Below are 20,229 nucleotides of genomic sequence, written 5' to 3'. Positions count from 1 at the left end.
TAGGCATAGATCAGTTATGTGACTTATCTGGATACAATTACATCTCACAGAGAAACCAGTAAACCAAAATAACTGTCGGTTGGCACACTATGGGAATCACAGAAATTTATTTGACATGTTCCTTTATAGAGAGCCCCTACTTCTTCATCTCACTTAAAGACCTGTCTGCACCTATTTCTATATGACTGGTTGCAGCCAACCAGGGCTATCATTTAAGGAAAAGTATTTATCTAATTTCCTCTTGATTTCTTTGCTGTTAGGATCACTCTGAAAAGGTAATCAAAGAATCATGAGGATCTGAGTCTCTTATGCCCCAATATCTGAGCCTAACAGTGCCATATTGTCAAGCTACTGACTGAAGAATGTGTCTTTTTATACAAGTCACTATTACTCCCTCATATATAATCATTTCATGCATGTGATGTATTCAGATGGGGAAAGAACAGATCATCTGTGATGTCAGGGCCCTTCTCAAGTAGCCCTGCTATCTGAATGGTATTTAAAAGCAAGCCTGTAGTAATCTCACCTCCATTTTCATCATTGGTTGGGGTAACCAATATTTGACTAATTCTGATTAGGCTTCACAAATGCTCATTAGGCGAAATCTGCTGGCATAAGTATACATACCAAAGAAATCTCCTGCCATAGAGAGAGTCTGGTGTTAGTTTGGAACATCTAATTTTTTGTCACTCTCTTGCCAGACATCACCTCAGTACCTACCTGATAAGTGAGCTAACCCACAAATCATTGCATGGCTAACACAGTTGCCAAACCTCAGCCTTTCCCCAGCCCGTACTCCAGACGTCTGAAGAGGGCTGGGATATATCAAGTGGCAATACCTCAGAAGTCTGCAGAAAGTGCGAGCAGCCATGAAAACCTTCTGTAACTGTACTCTGAAATAGTACACAGCCGAAAACCAGGAGCATGAGCTGTCTGGGCAATAATCACATTCCAGGCAGAAGACCAGCTGTTGTTTGAACTGAAAAGGTTATGCCTCCAGACACGTGGATAGTAAGTATGGGTACAATGGATCATTTCTGGGAACAGGAAAAATTATTGGACACCATCAATTCTAGCCAGAGCCGACATGAATTTTCAAAAATTGAAAACCAGTATACATCACAAGGAGAGGGGTATTATCACACGTAAACATATATTATGGAATAAGATTTTAACATAGATTTCTCTCCTGGTACCACAAAAAGCATTTGGCAAAACACACGATCAAGGAAAATATTGTAAGACGTGATAAAAAAGAGAAAGGGAAGTGTCCCTAGATGGAAACCTAAAGGGATTCCTGATTTTCAGAGTGATGGCAGCGTTAAAGTAAAAAAAAACAAGAGCTGTGCTGAGTACTCAAATAAGCTGAACTCACCATGGACATCCCGTGTCTTCTATTCCCACTGCCTTCTTGTGTATCTGTTAGAATAAAACATGTAAAAAAATATGATTGACTAGATTTGTTTCCATAACAAGGTAGGTTTGCAAAAGAATACAATATCGTTACTATTTAGGACAACTATGCATTGCAAAGAGATGAGAATGTTTAATTCATAGTAACATCCAATTAGATGCACAGTATGAAAAACACTAATGTTTTGTTTTCTAATTGACTTTTCTAATGCAGGATCTGAGTTCAGATTATCCTGGGCCTTCAAACCAAAACATGTTTTAAATGTATTTTTGGTGAAGTTACAGAAATTACAAGAAAGTACACCATGTCTTCACCCAGACCCACCCTGTGCGATCCAAATCGGAGTTGAAAAGCAAGAGTTTGGTATTAGAGCATTTATGTAAATTCAGTTGTAGCAACACTGTGGTTGGAGATACCCCACCAATCTATTATACACCTACTCCCAATAACCAAAGCTCTGCAAATAGAAATGGTAAGCTAACCACACCACAATCCGGCATCTCTCCATCACATGCAAATATTTTACCACCTCTTCAAACAGCAGCACATCCAGTAAATAGATTTGTCCATGGTCATATGCCAGTTCGTGCATATTCTCCATCTATCAATATTTAGGATTTAATTGCTACCCCATTTCTGGGAAATATCACTCCTAGCCAGCACCAGATGCTGCTGGTTACTCGTTTTGAGTTTTGAAAAAATCGATCTTGCTCTGGACCCCCAGCGTAACTATTTTGAGTATTAGGCACTGAAAGAATCTCTGTGGTAACAGAACCCCAGAAGGGACAGATTTCAGAACAAGTGATACTATCTAGAACTACTAAGCAGTGTCACCTCTTATGTTTTCATACTAGCAATTTTCAAGAAATTGCTCATTAAAGATGAAATTGGTTTATTGTATATGCTCATTAAACATAAAGCGTTTTTTCAAAGCATGCTCTCAAATCTGTTTAAGAAGATTGCACGGAGGTAACTAACTCCCAATCTCTTTTTAGACCTACAGCTTCTTCATCAGTGGATAATCCTTAAAAAAAAAATACATAAGAATAATCACAGTTATCAACGGTTCTTTTGAAGTTATATATAGGTGTGCAATATTAGCGCTATTTTGCAACACTTACACATGATGGTGATGTTACCTATCAGTTACGTCTGTGTGTGTAAATGTCGAAAGCATTATTTAAATTATATTTTAGAGTTCTCTGGGAAAAAAAATCTTAAAAACCAAAAACAAATTACCCTTTCCCATAACCTTCCTACAGTAAGACTCAGCTCATTAACAAGGAAACTTGACTATATAACCCCAGTCAGAGGCAAGGATCATTTTCAAACTGGCCTGATGCACCTAGAGAATCAAGTTCCCGACACAGATAATAGGGAAAAAAATAACAATACATCACAAATCCACAATTGATGATTTTGGGACAAGAAGGGTATTTAAAGAGAGAGTTCAGAATAATATACTGTGGGCAGTATTACCTAGACATTCCTGGATTGCATATGTGACACAAATGCAAATGGAAACTTCTGTTTATATATGGACCAAACGTCCAGTGCAAAAGGTCTGTTTTGAACTGTTCTGTAGGTGGTATTTTTTTGCACTTGTTCAACAGGGCAAATGGTTATGCACCACTGCTGCAATCCATGTAAACCCCAAATGTTGAGGAAAAGTGCAATGTACAAGATCTGTTATCCAGCTCCAGAAACGGCCTGCTGCAATTAGAGGTTGTCAGTGAAATGCCCGTTAGCCAGTAAGGAACTGTGACTAGGAAGGGTGGAAGCTGGTGCTGCTGCATTCTTGTGTGTGTTGCTGGAAGCATCCATTTTCTCTCTGGTAACATTTATGTTTCTTACTCACTGAAAAAAAAAGCTCTGACTATTGTGTTCTCCAATGATATCGTAACTGGGTGGTACTCGCTGGTCACGCTTCTGTAATTCGATGATCTATTTACAAAAATCCAGAAGCTAATAATTCAAAGGCAAATATCTTAAATTTCTTTTGCTGCAGTGATTTGGTACAAAACACTTTTCTGATCATTTTGCGTGATATTCAGCTGACTGCTTGTGGGAAAATAGGCACTTGAAGTATTTCAAGGGTAGTATACATGCCCTGAACCACAGAATTTTTTTCAGTGGTATGTCCCGACTACTGTCAATTTTCTAGGTCTCACCTGAAACAGATCTTCTGTTAACTTAAACTTGAAGGGGGCTTAGAGCCCAGTAATTACTTACCATAAGTTGGCTTTATCGTCACTCATTTTCCTGCTTCTAATTGGTCAGTGCTTGCCTGTTTCACTTTCTATCTCTGTCTGTTTGTCTCTTCCATCGAGCATGGACCAAGTACTGATCAATGTCTTTATTAGTGTCCTTTCGCTGCTCGCACTCTAATTAAGGGACTTTAGCACTATAGTCCAACAGATTTATTTAATCATAGAAAATTTAGAGGATAAGTCGAGGAGTTACATATTTTCTGAGGTTATAGATTAATAGGTCTAAATATTTTAATTAAGCGAAGCAATTTTACTAACACTAAAGTGTTGGTTTCAAGCAATGAACCAAGATGTATGAAACGTTAACAGCCAACTCGTGTTTCGCCCCCTCCCGGCGTGCAGGCCAGGAGCTTTCTCATGGCTGACAAATTGTACTTAATTAAAAAAGAAACCAAAATAATTAAGTCAGTGAAGAATGCATCCTAGAATTGTGTACTAGGGATGACCCAACCAAAACTAAAACAACCAATAAAGAAAATAGAACCCAGGTATAAGCATTGGGTCAACCGTACCCACCCAAAATAATATTGAGAACGAAGTATTGAAATAATGGAAAAGAAATGTAAAAAAATTATGAAATGCAGCACATAAATATATACAGAACAAGTCATCCATAATGATAAATAAGGTTTGCATGTAACACCAAACAGGTAGTAGTAAAAGCTATGTCATGCAGCAATTGTCGAGGCCCCAGAGATAACAAGATATTATAGGGAAACGGGGTAATTCAATTACATGATTTTGGTTTTGTGCAAAATAGAGGAATGTCTACAAATTTGGCATAATATTTGAAATATAAACATCAGTGTCTAATAAAAACGACATACAAACAAAGCATGTTCAAAGGCATTTATCAAATGTAAAAACCATTAGGTAGATATTAAATGTAAAGTTGTACAAAGGCAACATCAACCAAGAGAAGTGAACATAGATATATACAGAGTGCAGCGTGCATCAGATTCCAGAGTAGAGATGTTGCCAAGGTAAGATTATAAAAAAGAGAGTCAAATAAGAAAATCCGTCAGTACTAGACAAACTCTCATATCAAATAAGTTACCGAGGTCCCAGCGTGATGATAGGTAGTACCAATTAGCCCGATATATAAATGTATTATGACTCAGCTGATGAGCGTCTGGGTAGGATGAACAGATGGCATCTGTGAACGTTGTAACACCATTCGTGGAACACCCACTAATCATAAGCTGCGGTAGAACATTAATCTAGTGTCAAACCAGTAAAACGGGAATAATAAACCTGATATTTCACAAGTATTGTGACATGTCGTTTCACGAATGTCAAAGTAAGGTAAACAGGTAACAGATTAAGTTATACTCGTACCACGCACGCCGCTGAAGTACAGTCATACCCTGCTGTGAGCATATTAGCAGCATGTGGGGAACAACAAACAGTAGCCACAATAGTGCTGTAAAGTTATCATAACTGGTATCAAGGCAATAAGTCAGGGAGTGCGAAAAGACTAGTGCAACATGAAAACATACTGGTGAGTCACACCTACTACAACGATTGCTCGCGAGTCAATAGAGTCATGGATAAAATCGTTTTATGCACAGTCAAATCCACGGAGGAATACCAAAAAGGGAAAATTCGTTCATTCAGTCAATGGCTCTACTTAAGGGACATCACATTGTGGCCATATGTGTGAGAAATAACAGGGGTTACCTGTAAGAGGTTCACAAAAAGTTCTAGGCAGTCTGCGGCAACAAGAAGTCCTCTGCGATCCTGTAGAGAGTAGTCCTTACACCATGTCGAGACCACACAATTTAAACTAGATCGCCTTCCAGAGGAAATTAATTCAGACAGAGAGTAGAAAGTAAATGAGTGAAAATAAGGCAGAACAGACAAAGTCGCCATGTTGGAAGTAAAGCAAGGAGGGCAAGTGTGTATTTAATAATTGGTAGAAAGGGTGAAGGTAGGGGCGATTTCAAGATTTAGCTAAGTGAAGTAGCTATAAAGGCATGAGAGGAACTAAGCATGAATACAAAGCATAACTCGCCAAGTTAAAAAAGAATTGAACATAATCAACTAACAATACAAAATAGTATGTGAGAAAGCATCAAGGTAGACTATTATAACCTGATAGGGCAGAAAGGCCTCTGTACTGGGGGAGGCAAGGTAACTTGTCCAATATAGGGTCATCTGCAAAAATAAAATTTTCCAAATAAAAAACAAAGAAGAGGAACCTCATACCTGTGTGCCAGGAAGGGGAGACACATGTTAACGTTCCAAACATCTTGGTTTACTGCTTGCAATCAGCACTTTGCTGTTAATGAAATTGCTTTGTTTAATTCTGATATTTGGACCTACAGATCTATATACTTCGAAAATACTTACATACTCGACTTATCGTCTAAACGTTCTATGACTTATGCCTAAATGGGTAAGGAGCTCCCATTTTGAGGATAATAAAAAACAGAACTGGCATTCTTCAAAGAACCAGTGTACAAAGATGCTATAGAGAAAATCAATGGCAACTCATTCAGGTCTCGTAATCAGTGTCTGTTGGCCTGGAAAGTCATGGTCCCCAAATCAACTGGTGCTTGCATTCACGTCCTCTCAAGTTATAGATTACCTTCTACACCATCACACTAGTACCGATACCCCTAAACCAGACCCTCTGGGGCAGGGGTTCCAGACATCTCCAATACTGTGCAATGTCTGTATTGGCAGCATGGAAACTAGCACCCGTGTCTCCTAGAATATGCCCCACCTACCATTATCCCCAGCAATACCACTTTGGAATCCATGTTAGTAGGGATATAGATCAAGCATGCCTATTCTCTATACTCTATTACGGTAATATAGCATGAAAGAGGTGCACAGTACAGAAATACAATAGTTTAAAAAGGTTAAAATAAGCATCAAGTTAAAAATGTAGAAACAGCACCTGCTCCTTCATATACAAATAAAAATACACGCTATGCAAACACCAAATGACCCTTTAAGATCCACAAGTAAAATAAAAACAAGGGTTAGACCACCTACAGGATAAGCACAGAGACAGAATTTATCAAATTCAATTAGAGGAGCTATTGTGGTTGAGTTCTGTAGCCTCTCTATTATTTATCAGTCAAACGTGAATAAAATATTTAGATACAGCAAATACCAAATGTGGAGTCGTGTTGGTTTGAAGGATCCTGTAGACTTCCTCATTCCTTGTTGTACAATGCTTCCTGCAGATAGGAATCAGCCATTTTGCTTGCGCTCCTCTATATGCCAGACAAAGAAAATAACAGGTGGGGAACATCCGCCTTCTTATAATCACACACCAGGCACTCCTGGTTGGTATTATTTAATGGTCCTAGCCATTTTGATGCAAAACCATGTAAGGGTAGATTTCCATGCCTAAATTGGACATATAGTTTTTTGGCTAAATTAGGTACCGTCATCACAAACATTTTCTAACTGGTAGTTATCCTTTGCCACTAAATAGAACATAGATAAAGTGTCTTACGTGTGCATTACTTTTTTTTATATTTATAATTTTTAAATAGATTTTTTAACTCCTTTGCTGTAATTAAATTACAACAACCCGCAGGATCATGCCAAAGATTTGCGAAGCCCATCCTCAGTAGGGAGACTTTGACAAATTTAATCCAGGGAAGTTTTGTGGAAATCGAGTATCTAAGAATTTCCACCAGCCCGCTCCGATAAAGCAAAAGTTCAGGAGTAGCCCAAAGGCGTCGCCAGGAATTTAGCGGGCGGAGTTTAAGGTTATCAGCAATCGGCCTGAGGCCCAAGTCTAGTCTAAACTGTACTAGTGGAGTACTGACTGGAAAACACAAGAGTTGCCTCAAACCTGTTTTTTACCATTACCAATGGCTTTAGGTTTTTGAGGCCCCCCAAAGCTCCACACCGTAAAGGGCAACGGCAAGTGCCTGATGTGTAAAGTTGAATGGCTGGTGATATAAATCTACAGTGGGATCACTTATGTACCTTCAACAGCCCCACACTTTGTTGTTCCAGTTTTCATCTCCTTTTTGTAGCATGATGGGTTTAATCCAACTTTTTGTCTAGGGTAATCCCCAAATAAACGAAAAAGTGTACTTGTTCTAAGGGGACACCATCTAAAGTGGGGTTTGGGCTCATGTTAGAACATGGGTTAAAAAACAATAAACTTAGTTTTATTAATATTCATTTCCAGCCCGCTCATCCCACGGAATCTACTAACGAAGTCTACTAGTTTCTGAAACCCCATTGGTGATTTTGACATCAAAAGCATATCATCGACAAACATGAGTGCCGAAACCCTCCTGCTTGCTAGTCTAGGGGCATTATTGTCACAACGATTTAACAAAACAACAAAAAGATTTAAAAACAGGGTAAAAAGTGTAGGGGGCAAATACGCATTACTGTCTTACGAGCTGCAAGTGGATAGCTGCGACTCGGAGAGGCAGCGAAAGTGATGAAGTGGCGGAGCGGCGAGGTGAGACGGCAGGAGTGGCTGCGGAGAGCGGAATACAGCGGTGTATTGGAGCTCCTCCTTGAGAGAGATTTCACAGCGTACTCAGGGCAGCAATCTCCTTCGTTGTTGTTGCTCTCTGACACCGCAGCCACAGCCACAGCTGCCATTAATTAAAGACCTTGGTTTCGCTTTCCTCATTCCGCATTGCACTGCCCGAGCCAGAACCAGCTAAGCCCAGCTTCTGGAGCCTCTGGGAGAAGCGGAGGAGGTGTACCAACTAACAGTGCCAACTCGAGCGAGCAGACGGCGGTGAGGAATTTATTTTAGTTGTTTTGTTTCTCTTTTTCTTCCATTTACCACCGCCGCTCGCAGTTTTATCATTTTCTTAGACGGCCCTCACCTGTGCCCGTGCCCGGTTGGATCTGGGTGTGGGCTGACAATTGGGGTTGATTTGTGGGGATCACAGGGACCAAGGAGGAGACTAGCAGCTGATAGTTGGCGGGTGCTGAGCAAGAGCTGCAGGTAGACTGTGGAGACGGCCCAACCAGGTTCGGGTGCAGCCTGCGATCTCATCTGGTGAGCCCTGTTTGTCCGGTCTGTATAACGCTTCGGTGTGGATTTGGGTCAGACCACATGTCCTGTAGGGATTTCTACGGAATGACCTGGATTATGACAGGGGATTAGGAGCCTATTGAGGAGCAGGCACCCTTCCTACGGTATTTGAAATTAGTTATTTACCCTGCAAGAGGTTAGGAGAACTATGAGTGAGATCAGGCAGGGAGAGGCCGCCCTTTCCTCCCATTAAGAGGGAAAAAAATCCAACCCTCAACAACTTTAAATAAAATGGAAGTAAAACTAACAGGGGAAGCGTTACGTATATTTGGGAAACCAACAATATGAAGTGTACCAAACACCCAAACTAAAGGAAGAATTGGCTAATCAATGGGGACAAGTAACTGATCTGGAGATGTTGACTGTCCCCTTAACCCCACATTTGCAACCTGGCGACTTAAATTCATTGAAATTATTGCGGGAGTTGCTCACAGTTATTGTCATCAGGTGCACCACTTCCAATTGACGTAGAAGTAAACATTTAAAACGCAAACTCTGGTGTGGGCTCTCAACTCAAATAAACCAGGAATATTAACGTAGCCCTATTATAGAAGTTGATTTGCATAAAACTCCTAGTGGAACTAATAACTTATCAGAATCTCTTCAAATAAATACTGATATAATTGTGAATGATATGGAACAAAACAGGAAATGGGGGAGCTCTTAGCAGGACAGCGGAAATCAAGATAAATTGGACGATTTTGTTTTGAAATCAGACAATTTGCAGCATTAGAGTACACCCTATCAAAATAATGATATTAACAGCAGGCCACAATAAACACAGGTAAATAAAAAAGAGGAAGAACAACTGAGCCCCTTATGTTGGAATAATAAACAACACCCTCTGGAAAGCAGTCAAGCCACAGGAGCATTAGCCTCCGACTGTGGGACTCGGGCCATCTTGGACCTTCTTTTCATAACTTCTCAACTGATAATAAAAGCACTAAAGTGTCAATCGAATACAATGGAGGTGCAAATAGATCTTCTCAATGTTATGGCAACTTCAGTAGCGGAAATTTAGCCACACTAAACAACCTAGTAAAACGGGCTCAGGTACAGCAATAGCACCATATACAGATTTTAATTAGGCACCGTTGATTAACAAATTGGCTACAATTCCAGAAGTACTACATACAATAATTGGGGACCTAAGAGGAAATCTACAAACATATGGAAATAAAGAATATTTTATGGGGCAGTTAACAGAAAAAATAACTACAAGTAAAACCTTAATCCTTCAAAATAACATGGCGTTAATGGATAAAAATGAAGGATGATCTAGAAGAAGAGAATTCAGCATCTCTTGTAACATTTTCAGAACTTCGAATGTCAAAAAGACATTAGAAATAAACAATGGAAAACAAGAAATAAAGTTAAAAAAACAGTATAATTACTGTATCTCCTCAAAAAGCAGTAACAGGAAATAGTCTACAGAATTTAAACAAAGCTAGAAACACAGAATCAGCCTGATAAAGCTACAGAAGTAAAGAAAACAATGTACCCTTTGTTCATTAAAAAACTGCCTGAAGTAATGCCTCTAAAGATCTAGAAAACGACCAAAAAAGTTAAAAACTGAACACCACCAAATCGTCAAGCCAGAAGTTGAAAGAAATAAAAACTGTGAATTATTAAAAAAAATGAAAGAATAGAGCTAATATCAATGGTACTATGATTGATCAAGATAACTTGAGAGCTCCGGAAAATAAGTGGAAAATCGAGGTAACTCAGAATCAGGTTATAGACGGGCGCAAGAATCAGAACACGTTGTATAGTTTAATTAAGAGACAACAGCCAACCACACCAAGGACTTAGGATCAAACGTTAGAAAACCAGTTATGGACCCAGTTTAACATTTCAAGTGTATGTGACAAGAAGCTTTAGGTGTAGCAATGTATTCTACAAGTTAGGGTGGGTGCGAGAGTGGCGTACAGTTCAGTGAAGGTACTAGTGCGATGGGAGGGGGATTATGTTATGCTATGTTTCTTTTTCTTTCTTTGTTTCCTTCTGTTGTCTTTTTATCTGTATTGCATTCCATTTTTTCTCGCTCATGTTTTTGCAAAAGTCAAAGCTACACGGATGTCATCTTATTATGCAGAATGCCTCTGGGGTACGGAGCTCTGCTGCATATGTGCTATTTGACAAATAAAATCTGTTTTAAAAAAAAAGTTAGAAAACCAAATAGACCAATCCCAAGATCTGGAATCAACTAAATATCCTAATACTCTGCAAAACAAATTTGTTATGAATCAAGAACGAGGCATAGCCAATAGGTCTCGCCTTTGGGACCTTTTAAGTGGTTAGTTCCAAATAATAATGCAGTCATTGGAGCATGTTTACTTCCGAAAGACAAAAGGCACAACATTCTAAAAACTCGAGCTTAGGCAAACAAACTAAACAGTGTATTTATAAACTAAAAATATAGCGTGTATCGAAATAAAATGTCCTGTTTTTAACTGGTGCCACTTTCTGTCCATGACTCTAGGTTTGAAATCAAAGCTAGTTTGCATAAATCTGAATACATTCTTTCATCAGTTGTTTAAAGACATTTCTATAACTGACTTTAGACTGAATGGTAGAGATCCTGGGTCACTCACGACACCAAACAGATGCTCGAGTAGAAAGGGGATGTTGCATCTACTAAAAACCATGGACTGGGTTACATTAATTTAAAGATATTTAGTCACACAACAGGTGTTGTGTTTATGACAAACATAAAATATTATTAAGGTTCACAATTGAAAGCTACGACAAGATCAGGTGTTCAAATATCCGCCCATCGTTTCTTTTTAGTCAGTCTTATTGCAGACTGACTTTGGAGAACCAGTGCAGTAAAACAAAACAACTTTGAATCTGTGTCGCAGTTAAATCCCTTCAGACGAAAGGCTGCACGACTTTTCCTAGTCTGATGTGCGAAATGCACTTCAAGCAAATCAGTGTCTGACACTGAGCCCATGCACGCTAAGAAGCAGGGCTGATACGAACAACACCGTTTCCGATTTAAGGTGTGAATGTACAATCAAACCTAATCGCTTGCATTCTACGAGGGCACAGTTTACGCGGAAACCATGACAACTGGGGAGACGTATGTTGGTACCTCGCTGAGAAGTGATAATGCAGCAGCTCCAGCAGGTTCTGCGCCTAGCAACCGACCCGTGCCAGCTGAGTTTTAATAGCACTTTGCCTCTCTCTTCTATATTGAGGCCCGGTCATGAAACTTGCAAGTGAGAAAAAAAAAAATACCGAACTAATTCTTATGATGTGTGGCAGTGACTCAAACAGCACTGCGAGAATTTAAATATATCACCGATAAAATGTCTTAACAGGTCTGTGCACCAGTCATGGTGGTGAAAATAAACTGCATTTTGAAACCTTATTAAAGAAGAACATGCTAGCAAGTAACCCCATCACCGACAGCATTTGGCAAGTTGACAAAAACTGACATGAACTATTCTCCTAAATTATAACTCACTTAAGGTTCGAATATATTTTCTCACTCACCCATTACATTAAATGTATTAGTATGCTCAGCATTTAAAATAGGGGCATATCAAAAAAAGACATAGTTGGAATTCAGGGCAGTAAAACACAAACCTCACGAAAAATGATGTCTTAAGAAATAATACTACTAAACAACGTTACAGTTTTTAAAAACAAACACCTTACAGATGAATTATCTGAATGGGTATTGCCCATGCTTTGAACACTTGGTAAAAGATGTGCGTAGCTGGCGTTATTTCCCCACTCACCTGAGTGACAAATACGGTTTCGTAGTGTGATATTGGAGACGATTGCGCACGGGCTGCATGGGAGCGGGGCAAGTCAAGATCAATGAACTGTTAACCTTGATGTAATATGGGGTGTCTCCATACCGCTGGATTTTCTGACATCGCTAAAGTAGCTGTAGCGTTATGTTGATTTACTACATGAAATGATTTTAGCAATTGGGTGGGTATCTGGTGAGGACCTACACAAAGTGTACTGAAAATCGAAACCCTGGGCCCTAAAACATGATTTGCTTTTTAACTATTTAGTGACTGTCCGCCTGGGTCTTTTTTCATTAGCTGCACCTACAAGAGTGTACGTATGATATCCAGCCAGCATCCTTCATTTACACAGTCCGAATCTCACCGTAAAACTCACATTTGTTTCAAAAACTGTAGCCACGCCAAGATATCAAAAACTGCTCTGTGACCCAGGAAACAAGTCTCTGCTTCACAAATTATAAAATCGATTAAAGTCAAGCTCCGTCTTTGTCCTAATAAACACATAAAGTGAAAAATAGTCTGCAGAGATGAAAAAGAGCAGTGTGTCCGAGTTGCATCACCATTCTTTTAAAATGTTCATCAGCAAAAGAGACATCTGGAATCACAAAAACAATACTTTTTCGTCAATGGTCCAAGAAACTCCCAGCGTTACACGTTTCTGGGCCAAAGACATTTAAAGGCGCGTGTGATTCGGTGATGTGTAAGATAGAATGCGCTTCTGAATCTTTATTTCATATTGTTGCAAGTGAAGAGAATACCATCCACTTGATTGTATGGCTCAGGCTCAGCTCTTGTGTTCTGTGGCTTCTGAGGTCTACGGATGAGATATGCGGAGATTCATTGATAAATTAAACAAGTGGGGAAGCCGGATTAGAAATCTGCCAAAGCCATAGCCAACAATTTTGCTTTTACAAAATTGCTCCTCCCCAACTAATGAACTAGAACAAAGACGGGTCAGCAATATTGACTGCATTTAATTAACAAGCCAGGGAGTTGTGTGCGCGCGCTAAAAGCAAATTTAAAGACAGCCAGCGAGTGGTGCGCGCTCACAGCAAAGAATTTTAAGGACTGTGCAGCAGACACAGTGCTGGACGCTGCTCGCTCCCGAGCACCCTAGGCCAGGGGACACAGAAGGCGGGACATGCACCCTCCTGCGACCAATTGCATCTGTCTTTCTTAGAAAGACGCATGCAAAAGGAGATAAAAATAAAAACATGCACAAGCGTGTGTTTAGAGTTTAAAGCCCTTACTAAAAGCCTAGCAGTGCAGCGCATGCGTGCTGGCTCAGGCGAGACCTAAAAATGAGACATAAAGAAGGAGGGATAAAACACATTTTTAAGCCAGAATACCAGTCCAGGGGCAAGCATGATATCTTAGACCGGGGTAATATCCTTAAACTTTGTAAGGCAATTCCCTCATTAGAAAGAATTAGAAGTGAAGATATAGAAGTAACTGAATTTTTACCCAATAAAGTCGATCACCAAAAATGACACTGGTATCCTGATCATCTACTGGCTTAGTAGACCTAATCCTACACGAACATGAAGTGTTTTTGACCTGGGGAATAAAAATCACAAGGTCAATTCAATCCTCCTATTCAAGCCCATTTATTTCCCCCAAAAAATTAGTGGGTCGAAGGAAAAAGTCAGACAACAAGAAGGTATATTTAATACTGAAAAATCCAATTGGGCAAGGTTCTATATTCACTACGGAATATAAAAGAGAAGTAGTGGAGGAACTACAATTTGGGTGGCTGACAGCAGCCCTACATGGAGTAAATCAAGCTTGACAAAATCAATCTAATGATGTCCAGGAAGAGATAGCTAATCCAAGAGAAAGGATTGCAATATGCTCATGAAATATAAAAGGTATATATTAAAAAACTCAAAACGAGAAATTTGACTACAATGTCGGGCAATTTTCAAATTATTCTTCGTCAGGGGACCTGGGCCTCCTATCCTTTCTCACTAGAGGCCTTTATGGGATAATATAAACCTGCTGCAAAAGTAAATAAATATGACAGAGCCTTTAGGTGTCTGGCAACCTTTATCTCAATAGATTTAAAAGTTGAAAGCGAGTTAGTAGTTCTAAATAGGTCTAACTACTTAGTAGTCAAGTTACATTATAAAGATATAAAAACAAGACAAAATCACTTTTAATAATAAACGTATATATTCACCATGATCCTAATTCGAGGTAAACAACTGCTAGTAATTTATTGACTATTTTACAACAGCAATTGAATAAAGATATGCAACCTGAGATTATTATTTCAGGCGACTTTAATATGAATTTGCTGTGGTCATAAATTAGCGATTAAGTCATATAACAACAGGATTATTTAAGAGCGATACCTAATCATCCCCAATTAAAAACTCTAAAGGAGTAATTGGAAAGACCTTATTAAAAGATCTGGAATCTTTGGGTCTAGGGGTTCGAAAATGGACGATTACCACAAGATTCACCCCCTGCATGTATTTACCATTCATTTGGTAATAAATCATAGATTTATTATTTAGTAGTATCTCCTAATCTATTTGAGAAGATATCATTTTACCAGATTGTAGAACCAAATGGGAGTGATTTTAGCCAACAAATAATTGAGTTAAAACTAAACTGTGCACAACATGAAAATTATGTGACGTTTCCAGGTGACATAACCACAGTAAACTATAAGAGACTTAATTGGTCAGAAACCTCCAAAACCTCGATTATAAAAACAGCGCAATCAATGGTTAAATATTTTTTTGATAATGACACTCTCAATGCAGTTGAAAAATGGACCCTTTTCACAAAAATGTTTATGGCAAACTACACTCAAAAAGAAAGTAATAAATATCAGCAAAATAAAAAGTCACAGGTACTCGTAAAACTTTCCTCCGAAGGCCATCTACAAAGGAGAGAGCGTAATAGAATATTGAGAATGGTAAAGAAGTGGCCAGAAAACCAAGATTATCATGGTAAATTAAAGAACATTAATACAGATGTGAGAAAACTAATTTGGGTGAACAAAGCAAACACAAGGAGATGATGGACGTAGCGATTAAACTTTTCAGACACTCACCACCAGTCACAGATCTGGGCTGAATCCATTATCATTCTTTAGCTCACTTTGCCACCTCAGTTCAGACCCAGTTATATGCAAATCAGTCTTGACCCTGTGCCTCATGGGAACAGTCCAGCCCGAACTGCCAAACCAGGTCATCCCTGAACCAGAAACAATCGTCCTGGGACCGGTTTCTGGGTAATAACCTTCATCAGCCAGGCTAGCTTGAATCCAGTGGCAAAGTGAGCAAGGGACCCACGTCTGGGCATAAACTGCTAACTCAGAGCGAACAAAGCAAACACAAGGAGATGCTGTACAGAGCGCTGAAACTTTCAGACACTCACCCCCAGTCACAAACCTGGGCTGAATCCATCATCATTCTTTACATCACTTTGCCACCCCAGTTCAGACCCAGCTATATGTAAATCGGTCTTGACCCTGAGCCTCATGGGAACAGTCCAGCCGGAACTGCCAAGCCTGGTCTTCCCTGAACTGGAAACAAGCATCCTGGGGCCAGTTTCTGGCTAACACCCTTTATCAGCCAGACTAATTTGGGAAAATAAATCAAAATTAAAACATGCCCTTTGGGTAAAAGCCCTATATACTAGCAAAAAGAATAATACAAGAGAATTTTGGAGATTGAGTAATAACCTGAATAAAGGTAGTAGGACAACAACATCCTCTATAATAACTGAATCTGGTTGGGTTAAGTTTTTACAACTTCATTTGAATTACAATCCAGATATGGAGTTTCACCCAGGTCCAAATAATAAGATACGATTGACGGAAAACAAGGAAAATGAATTATATACAACTGAAGACCAAGTACAAAAGATTATCTGTAAACAGAGACCTGATGGAGTCCCTGGTCCCAACGGCATCCCAACTGCACCCTATAAAGAGAATGCTGGGCAGGTTACCTAACAAGAGATTTTAACCAAGCACTGCAAACGTCGATCATACCGGAGTCATGGAAAGTTTTTATAGTATCACCTATCTATAAAAGCAGTGAGTGTGAACAACCAACAAACTATTGACTGATAATGTTGCAAGATACGGAAGCCAAACTCTTTGCAGGCATCCTCCTGTCTGAAGTAACAGAATGGGCAACAAAAATGCAGATAATTCCACCAAATCAATCGGGCTTCATGCAAGGGCAAGTTACGGCAGCCAATATTTTAATACTTGCAATCCTAATTAAAAAATACAAACTGAGGAAACAACTGGTATACTTATGTTTCATGGATTTGAAATCAGTTTTTGTCTGTGTAAACCAGCAAATTCTCTGGCGAAAATTTGAAAAACAAGGAATCGGCAGGGCCTCTTAAAATAAATTCAATTACTATATAATGAGACCTTGACTAGGGTTCAATTAGGTTAAGGTACGCAATTATCTAGAATAATTTAAACATCTCAGGGTTAAAAACAAGGGTGCTTCTTAGCACCCTACCTATTTAATTTATATTTATCCGATTTAACAGAAGTTTTAGATAATGACATTGCTCATCCACCCAAGTTGGCAGACAGACAAATCTCAAATCTATCATATGCCGATGACGTTATTTTATTAAGTCAAACAAAATAGGATTACAACGTCTGATAAATAAAATATCAAAATACTCAAAGGAGAACAGGATGGTAATAAATGGAAGTCAATAACAAGGCATTGAATTGCAATAAATATAAATGGTATCTGCAAAACTGACAATTAGAACAAGTGAAAACCTATAAATACCTGGGTGTCTTCTTTGAAGATAGGGGCTAATTTTGTCTATATAAAGCAGAGCTGATAAAGAGAAGTAACTCCCTATTAATGGCATTTCGTACACTTTATAGAGTTCTTTGGGGAGGGTCCTCCCACGGTTAAAGGTAATAAATGCAAAAATGCTGCCCAGTCTCACATACGGCAGCGAAGCACTCTGTGGCAAGGACTCAATACTTTTAAATAATGCTATTACTAATTGTTGTTATATTTCTGTTTCGGTTCCCCGCCAATGCATCACCTGCACAAATTAGATTGGAATTTGGTATATCCAACCAGCAAATTGCAAGGATGGGTCAATATATCAAAGTATGGAAACTAATAGGAACTAATACCTTAAGTCCTATGTATTGCTTACTTTGGCAGGAAATACAGCAGAATCAAAAGTTACAATTTTGGAAGTATTTACAAATTTCACTGAAGGAATTATCGGCACACGAGGTTTGGGAAATGGCTATAACACCAGCACCCTTCAAACAGACAATTAACGGAATAACAAAACTACTCTCGCTGTTGAATGATAAACAACTGCTTAATAAAAGAGCACATGTATGGATGGTCATAAATGAGTATAAGATGCTCAAATCACAGCCTTATTTAGAGATACCTTGGTCTGCAAAACTAAAAAATGTATTTATTAAAGCAAGATTTGGCTATCTCCCAGGATCACCGCATGCAATGCCATGGCTAAGACCACCTAATCGACTCCTTGCAGACTGTGCCATCAATGGGAAGAAAATATGATCCACTTAGTTTGTATATGTCCAGAAATGAAGGAAGAAAGAAGGAGCTATTTAAAAAAATATTTTAACATAAGAGGAGTACAAACTTGTAGACACGCTCTGGAAGTTTGTTTTTAGCCAACTCACATAATCATGAATGCAAATTTTACAACATTTTTGATTTTAACGAAAGAAAAATTAGAAGCCTGTGATTTCAGCTTAGTAAATTTGGTAGTTTAAATCGGTTAATATAGAAACCTAATTTGCACAGGCCAATTTTCACATAATTTATGATTTTATGGGGCGTAATTTGATTTTTGTACAAAAAGTAAAGAATTGTAGATTTGTAATATAGATGAATTAAATTCGCCCACATTTTTCCTCGGTCTTCAGAAATGAGAAACTGTTTTTTATTATGGCTGTCTAAATTATGTTTTTTTTATTGTATGATTTTAATTAATCAAAGCAATAAAAATATTTTTATTTGATTTGCATCCCTGTGTTACGCTGAGATTTACAGGAAGGAGTTCAGTAACTTCTCCAAGCTTACCACATCTCAAGCGCATTTGAGCTAGACATTCCCACAGCAGTGTTCTAGGGACAAAGTCGAACGCATCTCTGAGGTCAACAAAAACAGCATAAAGCCTTCGCTTCTCTATACTAATGGTTTTCCAGAATCTCATCTGCAGCCTAGAGACCTGGTCAACCGTGGAGGTATTAGGTCGGAAGCCTGCTTGAAGGAGGCAAGGTATGCCATTCTCTTCAAGCCAACACTGAAGTTTGCGGCGTATAACTTTGCAAAACAGTTTTTACGTGGTGTCTATTAAACTGACTGGCTTGTAATTAGCTGGATCCAGCGGACAACCCTTCTTAAAAATTGGAAGAATCTCAGCCCCTACCCATGTTTTGGGCATTCCTGCTCAATTTAAATTGTCATTAAATACCACTATAAGGTAGGGTCCCCAAATGTCTACTTCTGATAAAAACAAATCTCTAGGAATCTTATCAATGCCAGGGGCTTTACATGTGGCTATCTTCCTGATGGCCTCTTCTACCTCTGTAAATGATATCGGGAAAAATCCTCCTGGGTCCTTCCCTGGTTAGTTGTACACATAAAAAATGACTGGAGATACTGGAGGTGTGCCCTCATCAGGATTTAAAAAATATATAAATTAGTAAAGTGGGCTATCAAGGCGTCAGCAGCAACTTTGTTTTCGATTTTCCTTCCCTATTCCTGGTAGCAATTAAGTTCCAGAAAAAAGTGTGATTATGTTTCCTCACAATTTTGACTACCTCATTCCCCTTTTTGCCATTGTAAGTACATTCTTGTATGAAGTTCTCTTTTCTTGAATCTCTTCCCTCCTGTTGCTCATGATCGAGTTAATCAGGGGGCATTTGGCCAGTCTACATTGTTTATTGAACAAGAATGGTACACTAATCTTTGGCTACTAGCTTCTTTAAAGAAGTCCATCTTTAGGCTATTGAAGAGGGAATTATGTACATCTTCGACCTTTTGTAATACTGACTCCTCACTTGACACTAAATTGAGGACTCACCTTAGTATATATGGATTTTAAAGCCATCTCCAATCTGCCCACTTTGGACCAAAGAATTCTGCATTTGTTATGAGTAGGCTTACACCTACCATCTAGCGGCTAGGAGAGAGCCAGCTGTGTTTCGGCAGCAGGAAGCTCCAATCCATATCGAGTGCATAGTGGTCAATGTCATGCCTATGCACCACAGCCATATCCGCTAATACTGGCAAAATCCTAACATCTAAAAGAATATAATCAATTAGACTAGGACTTCCAATTCTATTAAAGGTGTGCTTCCCCTCTCTGTCGGACTTTGTTCTTCCATTGCACACTCAAATGTAATTCAGAGACAGAGCATTTAATTGTCCCGCCAAGGGAGACTATTGCTTGATTGGGGGAATAGTGGGAGCAGGGATTAAACAAATGCTGTCTTCTTCCAGGAGGGAATGGTGGTTAACTAGGTCTAGGGATTCGAACTAACATTTAAAGTCACCCCCACTATTTTTTAAGCATATGGGTGGAGTCCTGTTATATATGTAGCTAACGCATCAATTGAGGTAGATTCCTGCTGCGTAGCAGAAGGTCTGAGTAGATGTTGTAAATATTGGCTAGGCATCCATTGGGACGTTTAATGGTTACACGTAGAATATCATCTGTTACAGTTTCAGCCCCAACACTACA

At 39.0% G+C, this 20,229-nt stretch overlaps 1 protein-coding gene across 2 annotated transcripts in view; it reads right to left on the bottom strand.

Moving 5' to 3' along the window:
- The window catches only part of ANKIB1 (ankyrin repeat and IBR domain containing 1), a 429,345-nt gene that overhangs the window by 28,757 nt on the left and 380,359 nt on the right, over positions 1–20,229 (bottom strand). For both annotated transcript variants that reach the window (XM_086941850.1, XM_086941851.1), the window contains exon 19: positions 1,376–1,419. In XM_086941850.1, the coding sequence (XP_086797976.1) occupies positions 1,376–1,419 (44 nt within the window). The remainder of the gene's footprint in view (positions 1–1,375; positions 1,420–20,229) is intronic.

Source organism: Lissotriton vulgaris, chromosome 10, assembly GCF_964263255.1.
Source record: "Lissotriton vulgaris chromosome 10, aLisVul1.2, whole genome shotgun sequence".
Classification (NCBI taxonomy): domain Eukaryota; kingdom Metazoa; phylum Chordata; class Amphibia; order Caudata; family Salamandridae; genus Lissotriton; species Lissotriton vulgaris.
This window is presented reverse-complemented; position numbering and strand designations above follow the sequence as displayed.